The 20,438-nt window shown below is 50.7% G+C and overlaps 1 protein-coding gene across 1 annotated transcript in view; it reads left to right on the top strand.

The window, feature by feature from the left end:
* Positions 1–20,438, top strand: part of COL13A1 (collagen type XIII alpha 1 chain) — a 60,290-nt gene that overhangs the window by 24,289 nt on the left and 15,563 nt on the right. Inside the window, exons 18-35 of the mRNA XM_085305587.1 lie at positions 788–850; positions 1,140–1,166; positions 5,942–5,986; positions 7,754–7,786; positions 8,468–8,494; positions 9,024–9,086; positions 11,166–11,219; positions 12,675–12,728; positions 13,050–13,094; positions 13,728–13,796; positions 14,089–14,112; positions 15,446–15,499; positions 16,029–16,073; positions 16,398–16,550; positions 17,352–17,450; positions 18,096–18,149; positions 18,910–18,951; positions 19,454–19,480. Of these exons, the coding sequence (XP_085161713.1) occupies positions 788–850; positions 1,140–1,166; positions 5,942–5,986; positions 7,754–7,786; positions 8,468–8,494; positions 9,024–9,086; positions 11,166–11,219; positions 12,675–12,728; positions 13,050–13,094; positions 13,728–13,796; positions 14,089–14,112; positions 15,446–15,499; positions 16,029–16,073; positions 16,398–16,550; positions 17,352–17,450; positions 18,096–18,149; positions 18,910–18,951; positions 19,454–19,480 (978 nt within the window). The remainder of the gene's footprint in view (positions 1–787; positions 851–1,139; positions 1,167–5,941; positions 5,987–7,753; positions 7,787–8,467; positions 8,495–9,023; positions 9,087–11,165; positions 11,220–12,674; positions 12,729–13,049; positions 13,095–13,727; positions 13,797–14,088; positions 14,113–15,445; positions 15,500–16,028; positions 16,074–16,397; positions 16,551–17,351; positions 17,451–18,095; positions 18,150–18,909; positions 18,952–19,453; positions 19,481–20,438) is intronic.

Genomic DNA, 20,438 nt, shown 5'->3' on the forward strand with positions numbered 1-20,438 from the left:
GGCCGAGCCGAGCCGGGCAGCGTAGCGGGCCGGCAGCAAGGGAGGCGGGGAGCGATGCAGAGGAGGGTGAAGGGGGAACGAGGAGATGCCGCTGGGGTGTTGGAGAAGGGGGAGGCGCACGTCCCTTGTTCTCTCCATGTTGCTTTATGGGCACTCTGCGGGCAAAATGGCAAGACCCGAGAGCTTTTTAATTAGTTCTGTGCAAACTGAGAAGTTTTCGTTRTGTCAGGAAGTAGAAATTATAGCCCCGGTGGACAACAGCCCGCTCCCGCAGACAGGCACAATTTATTGCCCCGTCCTCCCGCCGGGAGCCGATCTGGATCTGAGTGCGCTGGGAGGGTGGCTCTGAGCGTGCGGGAGCCCCGCGGGGTCCCTGCAAGGGCCTCTCCCGGGGCTCTTCTCACGGGAGGCCACCTGTCCAGCTGACGTACCCACCAAGCAGAGGCGTACCCACCAAGCGCTGTTCTTGGAGGAGCACGCCCAAGGCTGTGCCCTTCCTCCGGGAAAGGTGGAGGAGATGGAGGGAAGTAGGGGAGGAAATCCACCTCGGATAGGGCGAAGAGCYGAGCAAACACGTCAGCTCGGATACCAGCTAGGCTGCTGGGACGTTGGTCCGCGGCTCGATGCCGCGTGGCGCTGCTCTCCTGGGGAGGCCTGGGGGCTGGGCTGGAGCGTGGGGACAGACCCTCGCGTGCCCGCCGACCTCCCGCGCGTCCCCGCGGGCTGCTTTTCCCACCGCTCGCCGTGCGTTTGCTCCTTCCCCCGCTCCCGTTCTTCTCTTCTGCAGGGCGAGGCGGGCGAGTCGGGCCTGCCCGGTGCACGCGGCCTCCCCGGAGCTGCTGGCCCGCAGGTAACGCTCCCCCGGAGCCGGCGCGGCCGCCTCCCGCGGGAAGGGCCGCTCCCGCGTGCGGGGCGGGAGCCAAGGCTGGGAGGCGGCGGGCGCTCCGGTCCGCGGAGCGGTTCGAGGGCTGGCGAGTCCGCGCCCCAAGACGCCGTGCCAAGACGCCGGCAACCTTCTGCACGCTCCCTCCCGCGCCTTCTCCTCGCCCCGCGCTGTTGAGGTTGTTCTGCCCTTCGGGGTTTCTCTTGGTGTTCACCATGCCTCTCTGTGTTTCCTCTCTCTGTTCCTCCCCGGGCAGGGTGAAAAAGGGGACCCAGGCATAAAGGTAGGCATGATAAATACGGCTTTTCCACCCCGGCAGGTCACCTGGGAGCTACCGCTCTTTAGACTGACGGGTGGCGAGAGGAAGTCGGGCCCGAGGCAGCGCCGTGGGGTGGTTSATGGAGTACACATCTGTGCTCCGATGAGCCGCAAACAGGCACTGCGGAGCCGGGCGATAAAAGCAGCCTTTATCCGTTTGGGGGGGTTTGGTTCTTACCGAAAGCATTTCTCTGACTCTGAAGCTTGCTAATGGTTTGTTACATCTCCCCATCTGATGGGACGGGTTGGGGTTTCCTCGTAAAATCTGGTTAGCTGACGCATCAAATCCACCCAAACTCTGCAACTCAGGCTGAGGTTTGGCACCGGGCTTTTCTGTCTCTGTTTCTGGATGCTTTTGACAGTCTCATATGGCTTATGCCCAGATGTTATCTATTTGCTTGAAATTTACTGTACCCATACACTTAAAATATATTACTCAATGCAGACTGTGCTTAAAACATTACAACATTGGCAAGAGTTTGTGATAGTCAGAGCATATTGTGTCATGCCGTGCATTTTAAACATCATGAGAAAAGACTGGTTTTGCAATATTTTGAGAGGCAATAACAGTGATATATGTATTTCAAGTATTTAGTATGTGGCACGCATCTTATTTATTGTGCAGCACATACACTCCGTATTTTTTCCATCTGGGTGGATTATTATTTGAAGGGAGAAAAGGCTCCTTCAAAACTTGACAGGGATTTGTTACACCACGTTTAAAGAAATGTTCTTGGGGGATGTAGGCTCTGGGTTAATAGCTGAATATCATGCAACTGACTTCCTACAAGAAAGCTATATTCCCTCAGAAATAGCATGGTGCATGCAAAGTCCAAAGATTCCCCTGTGTCCGTCTTCACATCAGTGTAATTCCATCAAGCACAAAGGAATCGCTTCTGTTTTTTTGCCAGTAAAAATAAAAGCAGAATTGCACCCAGAACCAGTGTGTTTGGGGAGCTACAAATTTACTGCTGTCTCAGGGGCTAGATAATCTCACATTAAGCTGAACTGGAAAAAAGAAATTGGAATATGGACCTAGGTGAGCAAAAAAAGCTGGAAGAAGAAGCTACATTCCACCCCTTCTTATACTCCCATGTTTCATGGTGAGCAGACATCTGCTCTGATTGCATCCACTTACAAGGACTAATCAGACCTTGATTCATCTTCTGGAATTAAAACTGAAATTTCCTCTTCTCAATCAAGAGGCAAACAGATCCTTTGCAAGAGGTAATGGAGCTGAGAAAGCCTTCCAAGCCTTCTAATCCCTTTGGCCAGCTCCAGCTGAGCTGTTCACGTCCCTGCGTTTTGTAGGGATTCTAGGGGTTCCCCAGAGGCTTCGCTTCCTATTTTCTGGGCGTCTCTAGGAGGCTAACGGAAGCAGACATAGGGGAAAGGGCTGGCATCTGCAATCTGCAAGGCTGCCTGCGCTGGGCAGAGAGAGCAAGGTAGTCCCTTCCTCCTCTGGCAAGCCGGCCTGCTCTTTGCACTGGGGCTCTGGCAAAGGGGAGGCCTCCAAGTCTTCCAGCGATGTCTCAGGGTCGTTTCTCCCTGGCCTCATCCACAGACGTGAGCCTTCTCTGTTCTGTGTTAGACAGCCGTGACTCAGTGTGAACCTGGAGGCATGCTCAAACCACCTGGACCCATGCTCGTCCCATTTGGTAAAGACTGGAGATGAATCCTGCCCGGCTTTTTGTGATAACAAATCCAAGCTCCAAAGGGCCCCCGCCAGTCCCAGTGCAGCCTGTTTCTCTGTACACAGACTTTCATTTGTTACTGTCAGCATCACTGTTCTCTCTGCTTCCTTTCTTCTCTGCTCAGAGGAATTGAAATGAAAATGCAGAGGTACCCCTGAATCAGCAGCCTGTCATCAGCCGGTAGCAGCTCCTGAACATGATGCAAGAGTTTGCTGTCCTTGGAGACTGCTATTTCTATCTGTCTTCCTTGTAGGAGGGTCATTTGAGACTACAGAAGGCTTTTAATGTGTTCACCTTTGGCTCCAGTTATATGGGCTAGATTCTACTTCCTCTTTATTTTGAGAAGCCCAGGTCAAATACTACAGCTGAATCATAGTTTGGCTGGTGTGCTGGATTTTGCTGGCGATGAGGAACCTTTCAACTCTTGCCTTGCTGAAGAGGCTTACTGGTGTCACCCAAACCCTTGTTCGTTKGGCAGCTTCCCCCTCTCTCTCGGCCCAGTGATGGATACAGCGTGTGGCAGAGTCCCTCTTGGCCCCTGTGGCCACCATTATGCTTTGATCATATTGGCCTACACCTGTGTTTCATGAAAGTCATTAGACACCTTGTGTCATCAGACGTGTCTTTCAAATAAGTATTTCATTCCCTGTCCCCTAGACTAGCTGTCACATTCAGTTGACCTGACATTTCCTTTCTTGTTTTCTTGTAAAAGTCTTTGGGACTTCTCCATAGCTTTTCCTAATGCTCAGAGGAAAGAGCAATACAGAAACTAGCCACAAACTTGCTTAATAACCTCTTCATGATCTTTCTTTCACAGCAAGGAGAAAAAAGGGGCCTCTGTTTTAATTGTGAGCCTGTAACTAGTCCCCACTGCTGCTAACGAGCTGATCAGCATGTGGTGTCCTCTGCTGTGATGGGCRCTGAGTAGCTATAAAGCTGCTGACCCAAAGCAAGTGTTTTTGCTGTGATCTGGAGGGAAGGGATGCTCTCCCTCTCCTCTAGGGCTTCTGGGGAAAATGCAGAGGTGTTTCTCAAAGCTTATGGAAGTTGGGAGGTGCTGCTGACTACCTTTCTGGAGCCTAATAGGGATCTGAGCTGGGAGGTTTGCCTTGCGTGCCTGCTTTTGGTGAGGTGTCCCAGCTCCTGGTCTGGCTGCACCATTCTGGTGCTGTCTTGGGCTACTTGCTGCTGCCTGGCTATGACACCCAGTGTGATATTTCCTGGGCCAAARGGGCACAGGGGGATCCTTAAGTAATTAGCACTGTGGTACTTGCTATATCACAGCAGCTTTCAGATGTTTAGAGGTCCAAAGATGTTCTGAAGTGTTGCTCTTCCTGTTTACCCTCTGGCTTTGCCTCTGGGACTTCTTTCTGCTCTGGCAGCTGTGCAGTAGCAGCCTTGTTACTCCTGTCCTCTAATTAGCATGAGCACCTGTGTGATCTTGCTGGTGTCCATGGGGGCTGAGGCCAGCACTGGAAGAGGCAGGGAAGCTGCTTGTTCTGGAGCTTGCTTGACTTTGAGAATTGCTCCCTCTTGCTAAGGTGGCTTTGCGTTTTTGGGGCGAAAGAGCTAAACAGATCCTCTTTTCAGGCAAGTCTCTGGGATGGGGAATTATCTTTGGAGAGAGCTGCTCTGTGGAGCCAGCATTTTGGGTGCCTTGCAGCAGAAGGCATCAGTTTTACCTTGGTCTGTTTTAAGAGGAAAAAACAGGGAGTATGGTTGGGAAGGATGAAGGRGGATGGAGAGTGATCCTTGCTTCTTGAGCTAAAAATATTCTTAATCATTAACATTTTTTTTTTAGTCTGAAAATACCACATGCTGCATAGAATGGGAGGCAGCTGCTCTACTTAGACCATAGAGGTTATAACATTGGTCAGTATTTTACAAAATATAGTCAATAATCCAAGATACAGAATATATTCCTGCTATGCAGGCCTTCCAAGCAAAGACTAAAGGCCCATATCAGAATAACAATGCTAARCAGATGTCCAAAGATAGCCTGGATTTTGTTGTTGTAAATGAAAAATATGGTAACAATACTGCACAAGGCAGGCCTTGGATTTTGCATTTTTCCAAAGATGTTTGTTCATCCTGCAGTCCCTGGAGGCTGAGTAGCTCTGACCCCTATGTCTTAGGGAATACTGTAGCACAGGATGTGGTGGCGGCGGATAAAGACTGCTTTTCTGTTCTGGCTCTACCGCTTGTCTATTCTATGATCTCTCCTCTTTGCCAGCCTTTTCCCTGACTGGAACTTATAATCTTTGTAAAAACATCGTGTAGCAACTACATGGCGTGTTTTAGCCGCTTAACTCAAACTTTACAATGAATGTGTGAGAAAAGAGTCCTTTCTAGTTCTAGCTTCTGCATATTTGGTGTGATCCTGACACCCAGCTCAGTGTCACTTCTGCTTGGTCAGATGGACCAGCACAGTACCGTGCAGGATGTTTCTTGCCTTAGGTCTAGAACATCCTAAATGTGCCCTAGTCTTTGCTGACCTGGTGGTTTACACARTTCCCTGGATTTTTAGATCTGCCATGGAATTTTCCACCACTGCTGAACACCCACCCGCGGGCTCTGATGCTGCTTTGTATTTTGGGCTTTCACTCTGTGGCAGACCTGGGTGCRTGCTGCAGGTCAGCTGAGCAACAAATGTTGAGTTTGAGGTGTGAGGGGCAATGCCCAGCGCTGCAGAGGGGCTACGTTCTTTGCCCTGGTTCAAACAGGCCACAGTGGCATCACCTTCCTCTTCCTTCCAAGGTGAAGTTGCTGCCACCTCTGTGGTGGGGCCTGGCAGTGCAAAGGAAGATKATCTTTGCTTTGGTGCTTTCTGCAGATCTCCAGCAGGTCTTGAAGAGGTAGTGCTGATGGTAAACAGCCATGGCTAGGGGGATCTGTGCTGCAAAAATGAGGTGGAGGAAGGGTTGTGCCCTGTCTCACCCAGGAGGCTTTCTTAACCCTTGTGCCTTTGGCCCTCTGCACAGATCTGTGGGAGGACTCATGTCGTGTCTGTTGCTTTCTCTTTCTGTGTTTCTCACTGCCCTTCCAGGGGGAGAGAGGCATGCCGGGGCTGCCGGGAAGACATGGCACTAAGGTACCTTGCGAACAGCAGAGTGACGTTTGTCTGCCTGATCCCACCCGTACTACTCGGCTGTCCCTGATGCACGAGCATCGCCTGGATTTGTGTGTGTGTTTGTCAACGACTCTCCTCAGCTGAATATTCTTTCTGCTTCTAAAATGCAAAATATAGGGCCTAGTTCATAATGCAGATGGTGGGGGGAGAACTAATTATTTACCAGAGCAAGTGGCATGCTCTTCGTCTGAGGCTGCCTTGCAACATTGGGCTTTAATGCTTTTTGCTTGGGAGAGCTGCTGATTGCCAGTGTTTCTAGGGAATTGGCATTAGGTGTTTTGTGAACCGTGACTGCTGCAGACTCAGTGTGATGTGTATGCAAGTCCGCTGCAGTCGGTAGGGTTATGCAACCGTGAGCCTGGACTAATGCGACARTGAGTCGGGGTCAGCGCGTGTGAGCCAACTCACATGCGTGTGCATTGCTGTTCTGGAATGAATACTAGAAAATAACATCGTCTGCATTCACTGCCACTTTTAAAGCCAAAGAGTGAGGAACAGGGATCCCAGATGTACTGTGAAAGCCTAACCCAAGCCACCTTCTGCACATAATTCCTTTCATGACTCTAGCCCATAGTCACTAAAACCTACTGACCTCTGAGACGTTCTGGAATGCTTTTTTCCCTCTTATTGCATAGAATCCCTGATCTCCATCTTCTGTCCTTGTGTTTTTTAGCTTTGTCCCTGATTTCTGTTTCAGAAAGCTGAGAGGTATGATCCTGCTGCTCTCTAGCTCCTCACTCCTCCTTGTTTGAACTTTTCCAAGCTCTTTTCACTTTGAACTTGGCTCCCAGTCCTCTCTGCCTCATGTGCTACAACCCAACCCCTCTCATTTCCCACCTTCTAACACTATTTCACCTCTTCCTCCCCTATCCTTTAGACCCTTTTATCCCTTGTATTTGCTTTTGTAACTGGACCTCTTCACTAGGACCTAACTAATACTAACGCAGGGCGTACAGAGATTTCAGAGCAAAGCGTTGATGCCGAAGATCTGCTCTTTGCACTGTTGCTATTGAGGGAAATGTGGCTGTCCCTGCAGAGCACCTGTCTCCCGGGGTCTCTAAGCACCCGTCTCGGATTGCAGGGGCAGGCTGGATTCCTTGGCCTCGTGGCGGTGGCTTGCTCTGCTGTGCAGAACTGGCTGCACCTGAACTGCACTGCTTGGAAGTTGTTTTGTTTTGTGTGTAGGTGTTTTTTTTTTTTTCCTTCCCTGTGGCGGCCGGCTTCAGAGCTCTCCTGAAAACACTTGTGTGCAAGATTTGTCCTCTGTGATAAAAGCAGAATGAGAGAAGTAGCAAACCCAAGGCCCTGGGGTTATGAACTGGCGTTCCTCAGGGTGCTTGAATCAGTGGGTCCAGGATCAAGCGCTGTCCTGGGTTTTTTTGGTCCTCAGTCTGAGTCCTTGCATTCCTCTGTTACTTGGCGCTGTTCTGCGTGTTGGGCTTGGCTTCACTGTGAGTGGCAGGACTGACTCGGGGGGTGGTGGAAATCTGGTTTTCCTGCCTGGGATGAGCTTTCTGGAAAGCTGAGCCACTGCCATGGGTGAAGAAGCTGCACAGGAGAGGAGGATGCGTGCTGTGTGGTGTTGCAACACTACTTCTGAGTTTCGTAAGGGGTGGTGGTGGGGAAGATGCTGCTTGTGCCTTCGTGGCTCCACCTGGCTGGTGCTGCCCCGTGAAGCATCGTGCTCGCTGCATTTCCGACAAGGTGCTCTCGTCTCTCCCCTGCTAGGGCGCTCCGGGGACGGCTGCCGCCGGGATGAAGGTCAGTGTCACGCCTCCGGCGGGGCCCGTGGCGGGGCGAGGGCACGGGGCGTGGGAAAATGGTCCGAGAGCTCCCACTAAAGGGCAGTAGCAGGACTGCCGCTGCTCTCGGCGGAGGAACCGGGGCCGCTCTCCCTCCGCAGCCTCCCGAGCCCCCGCGGTACTGCGCGGCCGCGTCCAGGCAAAGGAGGGGCCGGAGATGCCCACCGAGACGGGTGGGGACAGCAAAACCCCTGCTGACCCATCCCCTCTGGCTGCCAGGGGAAAAGGACCGAAAGGGTGGTTATCTTTGGGGCTGGTGGGCAGGGTTTCTCTCCCTRGAACCACTGACCGGCCCCTTCTATAGCTCTGCTCCTGGGCAAACCCAGCTAGGAGCTGGCAAATCCCTTGGTGCCAGCAGATGGGCCTTATCCTGTCGTAAATCAGCTCTTGAAGCGCTGTGGGGTGACTACTCGGAGTTTCACAAAAGCCTTGCTGGATTATCTTACGGCAGCCTAGGTGCTGTCTAATGAAGGTTAAAAACAAGCTCCAGGGGCAAGACCTACTGTATGCTTAAAACATCCTCATGCCCTTATTTACAAGCTCAAGGCTTCCACACAGGAATGCTTTCCACCTCTGATAGCTCTAGAGGTTACCTACTTTCTTTTCCTGCTCTCATTTTTTCCTATCTCTTCCTCACCAGGGCGAGCCRGGGACTCCAGGAGAAAAGGTACTCTTGGAAAGCGCTGGCGCTCTGAGTCTGCGCTTCCCTGTTTCGCTGGTGGTCCATCCCTCTCCGAGCGGCTGAGGGAACCAAGGAATGGCTCTGGACTTCCCAGCACTTAAACCYGGGCCCGTGCTGACACTAATACCCGCCTTTTCTCCCTCCAGCCAAAATACATGCAAGACGCTTTACTTGGCAAATATGTTCCCTCTCCCCCTTTTGTTGACCCCCTTCTGCCTCTGAGTACTCCTGTGTCCACCAGAGTCCCATGCTACAGCAGGGACTGGTGGAGGGCTGGTCTTCRGTGTGGCGCCTCTGGTCCTGCACAGTCACCCCTGTCGCAGCGTAGCGTGACCCTGGTTTGAGTTCCTGCGGCAGGCACGGTACAAAAATACCCCGTCGCTCTCCAGCGCTAGGCAGCTGGCTTGGTTTCTGGACAGCTGACTCCTCTTATTTGAGACTTTCTGGGGTTGTGTTACAGCGTGCCACAGCCATGTAACAGACGTCTTCTCTATCTCTTTTCTTCCCGACCAAGGGAGAGCCTGGAGTCCAAGGCAGGATGGGCCCCCCAGGTTTGCCAGGGAAAAGGGGGCAGCGGGTAGGACACCGTGTGTTTGGGCTCGGTTTCCTGGCACCGCTGTGCCGCGTGCCCTGAGAGCGGGAGCCTGCTTGCTGCTGTGTTGCRTTGCGCTGCCGTGCTTGCAGGGCGTTGTGTGTCCTCTTCTGGCTCTTGCCCTGTTGGTGGAGTGTGTGTGTGTTATCCCGCTTGCAGGAGGTGGGTGGGCTGCCAGCACTCCAGGCGTGGTGAGATGTTTGAGCAAAGGGCTCAACGTGGCCTTGTCCTGCCCTGGGGCAGTTCTGTATCTTTTAACTCCAAGTATAACACACAAAACAGGGATCCAGTAATCTGGCCTCCTTCCTCAAGAAATCAGCTTTCCACCATCACTCAGGCAGCACAGGGTGTTTTCAGTAGTTTCCACTATCCTTCCACCCTAGGCCTGTGTAGCCCTTATGGGCAGTTGCACTAAACTAGTCCTTGGATGAAGAGCAGGTATACCAAGTGCAGAGCAGAGTGCAGCGCTCGGAGGCCTGGGACAGGATTAGAGGTGGTCAGGTTCAGATATCCTCACAAAAACTCCGAAGGCTAAACTTTTGTTCTGAAYGCTAGGTCCTGCATTTTTTTCCTTTCTGGGGGGAGAGCTCATGCATGCTCTGACAGGGGAGGAAAGTTGGGGACAGGAGGGCCTTAGAGGTGACTGGAGGCCAAATTACCTCGGAGGAAGGGATCGCTGCACTTCAGGATGGTCTTAACCATTGCTGTTAGTCAAGACTTAACCAAGACTGTTGCTTGTTRATCGATTCCCATGGAGCCACCAGTGCATGTCTGTTCTTGGCGCATCGATGCAAGTCCCCTGCATGTCCGATGTGTTCCTGTGGTGTGCTCCCGAGGAACGAGAGCAGTCCCAGGCAGGCCGCAGSACGGCCCCCAGAGGAGCTCCCTTTGCTAGTGGTGCTGGTGTGCTGCTGCTCGGGGTGAGAAGGTTTGCACTTCTCTTTGCAATCGGTACAAATTATGTCTCGGACATGTGGACTGCAGGTAAGAACACACCTTTTCTCCAGCGGTGTGTTACTGCATTTGAMACCTCTCTTCACGGTAACAAAGAAGCCTCAGCTATCACCCGCCACCCTGGCAAAATGCAGACTCAGATTGGGACCCCGCAGCTCGAAACTGTGGGTTTAGCAGTTGTATGGAATGGGCTGAACAGAGCTTCATTTCCCAGAGGAGGTCACTAGGTGAGCCCTAGCGTTGAAGGAACGATCCAAATGTCACAGTGAACTAAGCAAAGTCACTTCACCAGGTGAACGCTGGGTGCTGGGTGCCCTGYGCTGTTCCTTTGCCTGCGCCTTACCTGTACTCCAGCAAGCCTCACGCAGCTCGGCTTGCAGGCCTTGCTCTCCAGGCGTTGTACCAGGGGTTTTGCATCGTCATCTGTGTTTGTAGTTTTTCTTGCTCTGGTTTTTACTGCTTGTCATCACTGTGTGTCACAGAGCTTGGCTGCTAACTGAGACACTGCACTTTTTGGGGTGGTAATGTTTGAGAATGATGAGCAGGAGCAGGAAACACCCTTTGATAGATGAGGGAGGGGTGGTTGTGAGACCTTAGCCAAAGCAATGCCACCATTCAGCATACTGACCAGGTGTGAAAACTGGGGCTCAAGCAAGGGACCGTTCTTGTGGGGAAGAGCTGAACTCCATCAGGGTGTGRAGCAAGTCCTGCACTCCAAATAAAATAATCCACCCTTGGGCAACAAYTTTCTCTCCGGATACGTGAAGGCAGGAGAGCTTGTGACCACAGGCTGGCAGAGGGAAAAGGATTTAGATCAGGGTAATGAAGATACACCAGGGGGATTCTGGATCCCTTTCCCACTCAGCTGCTTTTGGAAAGAATTGGAAGTGATGTGTAGGGATAGCCAAAGCCACAGGATAAAACCTTCTCCTGCCTGTGCAGATACTGCAGGGAGGTGCCCATTTTGAAACCATTGACTACTGCTAAAACAAAACTCCCCAGGGGAAGGAAAAGATGTCTGAAAACAGGAGCAACCCTCTTCCTTTGGCTGCTCTTCCAGGGCAGAGTCCGCGGAGTCAGCCCCTGACCATGTCCGTGTTTCACCAACAGGGTGAGAAGGGCCGAGCTGGTGACCCTGGGCTGCCTGGGCTCCCAGGCCCAAAGGTTTGTATCCTTCTCTGATATGCAGGCTGCTCCTATTCCCATTTTCTTCTCCCCTGTGCTAGCTGGATGCAGCCCTGCAGCTGGGATGCCACCCCCCCAGAGCYCCCATGGATGGAGACCTTCCCCATGCATTTATTGCTCACTACTGGGGGGTACAGCAGCATGTTCTGCAGAGCTTGGCTGAGTGCTGGGGTCTCCTGGCAGTGATATGACTGGGGCCACACAAAGGATGCCTATTTGTGAGGAATCCTGTGCCCTTGGACCTGCCTTTATGCAGCAAGGGAGAGGCTGTGGCCATGGGAATGTGACCAGGGTGTGGTGTTCCAGTAGTCCCAGTTTGAAAGCACAGCCTCACTGTAATGTGGTATTTCAGCCTCCTTCCTGTTCCAAGACCCATATGTGAGGAGGCAAAAGGCTTTTCAGGAGCTGCACGGCTGGGATCTGCAGCCAAATGGATGGTGATGTTAGCTGTAGGAACCCCAGGCAGGGCTGGCCCCCAGCCTGGCTGCCACACGCGGGTGGTGTTCCCCGAACAGAGATGCCTCTAGGCTATTAAGAGGCTAACTGGTGTGTGTGGGGGGCACTGATAAACCTTGTTTTGGGCCCTGCTGTRTGTCTCTAAGCCGGGAGTTGGAGAGACTGGACTGATACGCAGTTTGTTCTTCCTCACAAACAGGGAGAGAAAGGGAATGCTGAGAATGCCTTGGAGGGAGGTAAAGGGGAACCCGGCCCACCAGGCTTACCTGGACCCCCCGGACCAAAGGCGAGTGTTTTCCCCTCTGGGGGATTGTGAGGGACTGTGCCTAGCGCAGGGTGTGTAGGAAGGACCAAAGCTTGCATTCGTCTGCACCTGGCTCTAWATACCCACTGAAGGGATATCTGGTAACTGCACGGTGCTTTAGTTTGTTGTTTGAAATGCTGAAGGTGAGAAAATCTATGAACTGCACTTCTGGGAGGAAAATATGCTCCTTGTGTACATATAAGTCCTCTCTAGGCTCTGAGAAAATGTCCCTCGGAATTAATGATGGCCTCTAGTCCTGTTGCAATACCTGAGGCAGGGTGGACACAGAGGCAGGGCTCTGAAAGCCTTGGAGAGCTTCCTTCTCCCCTTCTCCTACTCCCTTAAGAAGGAATAGCCCCACAATTCTGCTCCTTGGCAAAGGACAACGAGAACACAAATCTGAGGTCCCATCTCAGATATGCTCAGGACAGAGCCCCATTTGAGCTGCACACTTGCAGTCAGATACYTCATGTTAAATAAGCCCTCAGAGCTGGGTAGCAGAGAAGGACACTGGGTGTGAAATCACACCAGGAGATTCTGGTTACGCAAGGAGACAGGGGCATGGCAGGGACACTTGGGCTGGTGCAGTTCTTCCTCCCAGAAATACAGAGCCAGCCCTGGAATCGCTTCCTCTGCACGTGATACAAACCCATCCCTTTCTCTTTKTCTCTCAGGGAGAAGCTGGTGATGTTGGCCTGCCTGGCACTGCAGGATCACGGGGGCAAAAGGTACAGAGGGCTTCCGCCCAGTGCCACGGGGGTCCTATCTCAGCCTCAGTAGCTACAAAATTGTTCTCCCACACAGAAAACTTAGCTGAAATGGAGCATTTTAAAACACAATCATTTAGGAGGCAAGAAGCAGGAGAAAAGCAGAAGGTTAAACAGAGAAAGGGACTGSTTTTGAAGATTGACTGTCCTTAGCAGTTGTACCTATGTTACTAAAAAGATGAAGAAGCCAACCTAGCCACAGGCTGTTTCAGAGGAACAGCTCCTGCAGTTTAAGCTTGTGAACTAATAGGTGTTGTTAACAGCATGTTCTTACTGTTACAGGGGGAACCTGGCGCACCTGGAGAGCGGGGACCCATGGGCCCACGGGTAGGTGCCCCTTCACAATGGCTTGAAGAGTTTTGGCCCTTCAAAGGGGGTGTAAGGATAGCGGGACCACACTGATGGTCTTGTAGATTGGACCTGAGCTGTCTTGACAGATGTTTTCACCATCATTAAAGTGTTTATAGTTGTACTGGGCAATGCCCGAGTTTGAGACGGGCCACTTCTCCACTCCGTACCCTCGTCAGAAGGTGCTGTTTGCAGCTAGGTCTGGAATGCAGCCGTTTCAGGGTGACTTCATAGGAGGAGGTTGGTTGGACACTCCAGTCTGAATCCAGGCCTTTGGCATATCAGTAAAGGGCAGCAGGAGGGTGTTTGGTGCAAGCCAAAATCTGGCAGTCAGCCGAGTTCCTGGATTTGGGCTTTGACTTCTGCGTGTACTCGCCAGACCTACCAGCTCTGAGTCATGGCATGGTGATGTGGGCTCTTTGGGCTACGTTTCCTTAGTGCTTCCGTTATAATAGGTGCTTTAAAGAGCTTCAGTCAATGAATGAAAAACAGGAGACACGAAGAATGGGCCCCTCTCTCCAGCACCCCTTTTCTGTGGTTAACCACAGCTCTTGGACTATCCCATGGGAAGGGCGAGCCACAAGCCCTGACGGGAGATGTGATATTTTGCAGGGCCCCAAAGGAGACCCTGGGAAAGATGAAATGATGGACTATGATGGCAACATTAGTGAAGCTCTGCAGGTGAGAAACTGTCCTCCCGCCCTATACAGTGCCGGCTGGGTGCTTTACAGTTTTCCAGGGGATGCAGGAAACCTGCAGTGATGTAGTGAAGCCTGCTATCCTGGCAATACAGCAATGAGAAGTACTTGCCTCTTCTACAGTTGTCCATTTTGTAGACTCCTTGCTCATTTGGTCCAATGTTATAYTGATGGAAAACAAATACAATTACCACATCTGGAGAAAAGCTTAGTTTTCAAATGATTATTTCATCTTTTTTTCCCTTGATTACTTATTTTTTTTTAACTCTTTTTAGGAAATACGAACTTTGGCCTTGATGGTAAGTCCTTAGCCGTGTGCTTTGTGTTTTAAGCAAGTAGCCGGGTGTTCATGCCGGGCAGATGGCCTGACAATTTTGGTGCTGCTAAAACATTCGCCTTTTGCTGTTGTGAGCTAGTGCTGTGCTGACAGCTGAAGGAATAACTCATCTTGTCTTCTGATCTTGGCATTTTAATAATAATCAGGCCCTTAATTTCTCTGCTTTAAGAGGTCATGTGCGCAGTTCAGAGCACAGGGAAGAGCAAGGGTTGGGCAGGAGGAGGCCTTGTGTGCTTTGCGGAAAAGCTCATATTGGCARCTCGTGGTGGACACTTGTGAAGGGAGGGGAGGGCGTGTTTTTACCATTGGTAAGTATAAGTGTACATAACAGTCCTGTACAAAGCCGACGAAGAGGGAGAGTACAGCGAAATGGTTATTTGAATACAAAAAAGGGGAGCAGTGACCCTTTATTTCGCAATATGATGCTCAGCTGGAAAAAAAGCTGGATGTCTCAAATGCAGGAGGATGCATCAGGACAAAGTGGTTATAAGCTGCACCATTTGGTAGGTCACGCTGCTGCTTAGCTCTCTTTAAAGCGATACTTGCCAAGACTGATTCTCCTTGAGGAAGCAAGGGAAAACGAGGTGAAGACCATAACACAGTTGCCTTCACCTTCATCTGTGCACCCAGCTCTTGGGAGGTTGTGCATATCTGARCTCCTCAGCTCAGATAACACTAGCACTTTCAGAAGGGAATGGTTGTAAACGGTCTCTGYCCAGGTGTCCTCTTTTGTGGCAGTAGGCTTGTCTTAAGCAGGGCCTCCCAAACCCTGCCAATATTGAGGCAGCCAGAATTGGGGGCCATCTCTAAAAACTGAGGTCAGAGGACTTTCAACAGCATAACAAATAATTTCTGTGTGGCAAATCTACTCATGAATATTATTGTTATCTGGTTCTACTTGAGCTGCTCTGGGCATCTCAGGGGTGTAGTATTTCCTATGATCTTTATTCTAAAAYTTCTATTTTTATAGATAGAAGGAAGGGGCAACTTTAAGTCCACCTCAGTGTCAGGAGCAGATAAATAGATGTGCTGCTGTGGTCACTTTTGTCTTCCTCCATGGGGAAATAGAGAAATAAATACATACCTACAATTCACTTTGAACTGGTCCTGCAGCTCCTTCAGGACCCTCTGTTGTTTGGCTTCCCAAGCAAATACAGCTTTAGGTGTCCCAGGGAAAATGTGCTTCGATTTCCCCTTAAACTCAGAGGAGCTGTTCGATTTCAAAACAAGAAAATAGATGCTATAAATTCATTCTGAAAATGATTTTTTTAAAATGATTTTTTAATTTTTTTTAGGGACCCCCAGGACTCCCAGGTGTGGCTGGGCCTCCAGGGCCACCAGGACAGAAGGTATTTGCTCAGCTCAGCACTTACGTATTCAAGGGAAGCAGGACTGGTCCAGGCAGTCTGTGCGCACACCTCTCCCTGCTGCTCCTCTTCTCCCTGTCCGCCACTACCTCACTTTCTATCCCCCTGACACTTCTCTTCCTCCCCGTGCCTGAAGTCCTGGAAATCTCTTCTCCCGCAATGCTAAGGCATTATCTGAAAGATGGAGAACCTCTCTAATCACTTCCTCCATTAAGAAGCTGTATATGGGAATTAATCTCTGTGCAGGATTGTGTTGGTTGGGGGTTATAACGTAGGCTGCAGCACTGAGGTCCTGACCACCCATAAATAAAGCTGGTGAAGTTTTTACRAACTCACAGGATGCACTGTTTCACCAGTGTTTTGCACGCTTTCTTTCTGAGACTGTAAATTTCGGAAGTCAGAGTCCTTGCTGACTATTTCTGTAATGCCCATCTTTCATCATCTCAACATCAAACAGAAGCAGCCAGAATAGTTGCTTTCAAAGTATCAAAGTAATGATTTTGTGCTTCAGGGTGAAATTGGTTTGCCGGGTCCTCCAGGCCATGATGGAGAGAAGGTAAGACAAGGTGTCTTTGTGGAATATTCTTTCCTTCTATGGTCTTGTCTGGAGTAAGCGTGTCCATCTCTTTACTGACATTGCACAGTTGCTTTTCCCACAAGGGGGAAAAAAAAACTTTTGCTCTGCAAAAATGAGCATTAAAGGTTTAGCAAAGTCCTAACCTGTAAGGAGTGGCTGGGATGGCAGGACAAATCTACTCTGTCCTGYGCTTGACTCCTCAAATGGCATCACTGGGCAGTGACAAAGGCTCTGGGCTAGGGAGTAACTCTGCAGGACTAATTTTCTTACCTATAGAAGTCTCGCTTTCTGGACCTCTTTTAGGGACCACGAGGCAAGCCAGGAGAAAYGGGTCCCCCTGGTCCTCATGGGCCGCCAGGAAAGGACGGACCGCCTGGAATGAAGGGAGAACCGGGACGTATTGGCACCTCAGGAGAAAAGGGGGAGAAAGGAGAGCCGGGACGAGCTGGGTTACCGGTGAGTAATTCAGAGCCTCTCKGAGCACTGCCCTGAGTATGTCCCAGGCACGGGCAAGATGCTTCGGAGCCCCTCCAAGGTGACTGCTGATGTATAACGTGTACCGGTGTAGATACAAGGTCTTGGGTCCCTGGCAGATGAACGCTGCCCCATCTTGCTGGAGCAACATTAGGACTTTGTGTGCCCAACTGTGTGCCCTGCTCTCTTCTGGGCACTGGACTGCTGCCTCAGCTCGCTGCCTGGCCTTTGCTTTGAAGGGAAGCAGCAGCGTGAGCGAGCGGGCCAGGCTGTGAGCAAGGTGGTGGAGGTACGGGCACGCGTGCCCTCCTGGGATGGCAGCCGCGCACGGTCGCTGCTTAAATCTCTGCCGCTGGCCGAGGCAGAGTGCCTGGTCTTCCAGCTTCAGCCTGTCGCAGCTTCCGTATCACCACATATAGCACGAGTGGAGAGGGTTTCAAGGAATGAATTTCTGCACAGTTACTGGGATAAAACTCTGCTGTCACCACAGCTAGCTATCAGGGCATTTTTTTTTTTTTTTTGGCATGGACTCCAGCAAACTGCATAACCACAAGCAGAATTAGAGGCAGGAAAGCAGTGCTCTTGCTCCGCTCTGGGGAATGGCACATCCTCCGTGGCAGGAGGTTGCCCAGGCATGTGACCACCTGGGCTCAAAAAGAGTGAAGCCCTGCATTTCCCTGGGTATCAGAAGGCTGCTTGGACTTGTCCAAGCTCTGTTAATGATGTCTCTTACATCTGCCTGGTGTAGTCTTGCAAGAAACATAAATCTCTCTTGATTCATAGGGTCTTGATGGCCCAACTGGAGAGAAAGGAGAACGAGGTGACCAAGGGATGCCAGGACCATCAGGATTGCCAGGTCCCATTGGACTTCCAGGACTGACAGTAAGAGTGAAAGAYAGGCTGAACTTTCACACTGGGCAAAGAGAAAACAGCGTAGGGTAAAATACAAGGGGACACTTCCCAAAGTGGTGAGCATGTCAGGAGCCTCAGACCTCTATTCAGAAGTGCTTAGAGTCAGGTGCTTAGGTGTCACTGACTATCCGTCAGCTCCGGTCTCCTGTGGAAGGCAAGGGTTCCTCCAGGGAGCTGCCTGCAGCACATGAGCTGGGCATCTGCTCTGGTTCCTCTCTGGAGGAGCTGGGCTCCTGCAGCACCTGCATGGCTAAGTCGGTGAAGATGCTTAGTGCTCACAGTGTCACACTAGTGYTGGCCCTGCTCCCACTGCTGAAGGCTGTAGCACAACAGAGACAGGCCGGGTTACTGCTGGGGAGAGGCAGGCAGGGTTGGATGGCCATTTCCTTACACAGCCACAAGACACCGCTCCCAGAAAACTGACTCTTTGGTTGCCTCATCTCGAAGTAGAGATGCAGGAAGGACACATTCAGGCTATGTTTGCAAAATGCAYGTTAGGTCCCCACTCCTCTTTGGGAAGTTGCTGCCCCACAACATATGGGTGGCTCACAGATGGACCCTAATGAAAGGAGTCTCTAGAGTGCAGCTGGTGGTGACAAGGTCTGTTGTGTGCAGGGAGAAAAGGGAGAAGCTGGGGAGCGTGGAGACAAAGGAAATCCAGGAGAATCGGTAGGTCACTTTTCGCACTTCTTCTGTAATCTCAGCAGCCAGAACGGGAAGAYTTGGCAGCAGTGCTGCATCTCACCCTCTTATGATACACATCCTGCACTGAGTACAGGAAGCTTCCTCTTGTGTGACAGAGTTGCCAGCTATCTCTTGCTCCTGATACCCTCATTTTTCCATTACACAGGATCAATCATCATGACCTAGATTGCTAAATAAGTGTCTAGAGAAGAATAGAAGAACAAGGAAAGCATAACAAATATTCACTTGGGCATTTGTGGTGGAGGGAGTTCCTGAACCATGCTTGCCTGCATCTAGATATATAGCAACTTTAAATGGGTTCTGTTTTCACGACTTTGTCCATTCTCCCCTCAAACTCTTAACTTTTTATAATATCCTGCAGCAAGGAGTTGCACAAGTTAACARCCCACTCCTGTGTGCGGAGCCACCTCTTTTATGTATTTTGAAACTGCTGCCTGCTAGCTGTTGACCTTGTGCTTCCTTGTAGAAAGAGTGATAGTAGTCAAAGTGGACCTTTTTCTGAACAAATGTCACTGCTTTCCCTACTCTCAGTCCCTGCAAGTGCCACAACCCTCCCTGGAGTCATCCTGGTGCTTCTCAGCTACTCTGTCCTGGATTGCTGCCACCTGCTAATGCAGTTGAGGTTTTCAAGTACAGCAGAACTCAACTCCACCCTGTGCCCAGAGAAGTTCCCCTGCTGAGAGCAGTATGTTATGATGGTGACTTCTCTTTCATTGCTTTTTAGATATCAGGACCCCCTGGACCCCAAGGCCCACCAGGACCTCCAGTAAGTTTTGAGCGACTCATCTGAGGAGCAAGGCACTGGGGTACAGTGGGAAGTGGCTGGGGAGGATGCTGGCTGGAGGTAACTACTGCAAATGCTGTGAGGTTCAAGCAGGAATATGCTTGGTACCAAATTTCAAAACTGCCCCTGAGGGCAGGTCAGAGCTATGATGGGCTAGGGAGGTAAAGAGAGAAGGTTGTGTTAGTCTGAGATGAAAGCGAAGACTGTAGAGACATGGGATGGATGGAATTAAAGGGCTCAACTGCATAAATGGTCGTAATAGCCTGGCTGGTTGCCAGGTTGTTCTTGGCAAGGACATCCTCATTACTAGACTAGAACAGTATGTGAAGTGCCTTTATGCAAATAAAAAGGGCTTTGGGCTAAGCATTTGTGCCCTCGGTGTCAGGAAACGAAAGCCCTGCACTGCACAGGAAATGGGGATACCTGGATTTTAAAGTGACCCCTTAAATGTTACTCAATATCTTATTTCTCACCCCAAATATAGGGTCTTCAGGGCCTTCCAGGACTGAAGGTAAGGCTGTAAAACATTGAACAGTGATACTTAACTAGAGTTTTCCCAAAGGCAACAATTCCTTTCAGCAACAACTTCCTAGCTCTCAAATGTTATTTTCTTTCCATATTGGTAAGGAGACAAAGCCTTCTGAATATTTTCTTGAGGAGGAAAGGGATTAGCAACACTTGTTGTAGGACCAAGAAAAGTGGTCGTTCTCTCCTCTTTTTACCCAGAGAACTGTGAAACCACTGCCCCTTGGAAATCTTCCCACGAGCACACGGTTGAAATGCTGCTTTGTTTGACGGACAAAGGTCTGTGTGGTGGGAAGGAAAGCCAGTCATACAGTCCTAAAAACCTGAGCTCTGCCTTAAAACCAGCCAAGTCTTTAAACTGTGTGAATGCCACTGGAAAACCATTCAAGAACTTCGCTGTTGTAGGTGACTGGAAACTTTCTAATCTCCAGCTACACACGTTGCTTAGCCTGCACTACAGTTCATCTGCTGCAAAGCACTGCATCTAGAGGAAAACAAATTTGAGTGGAAATTTTCAGTAAGATCTGTGTGTCTTTTTTTTTTTTTTTTTGTCTGACATTCTCAGCAAAGATTAGAAAGCATTTGTGCAACAAGAAGTGTGGTAGTTCTGGCTGGGCTTGGCATTTGGTTGCCAGAGGTACCTAAGTGCTAAAGGGGATGAGATACTTGTCTTGATGGATCTGTTCTCCAAGTGCTGACTACAGACAGTTGTGTGTCTTGCTYGTCTGTAACTCACTGGCCGCTGCTGCCTGGGAGACGTGTGTAAGACACAGTTGTCTTTGAGGCACGCGCCAGCTAAAGCAGGTGAAAGTCTCACGCAGCACAGACAGGATTATGGACAGAGAAGTCCTGCACCAATTGCTCTTTGAATGGAGGATCTGCATAGGCCTAATTAACAGGGGCAATTAGATGTCCAGAGTGTGGAAGATCTTGCTCCCTCCCTG

This window comes from Rhea americana, unplaced genomic scaffold, assembly GCF_003343005.1.
Source record: "Rhea americana isolate MKP2758 unplaced genomic scaffold, rheAme1 scaffold_222, whole genome shotgun sequence".
In the NCBI taxonomy this organism is placed as follows: Eukaryota; Metazoa; Chordata; class Aves; order Rheiformes; family Rheidae; genus Rhea; species Rhea americana.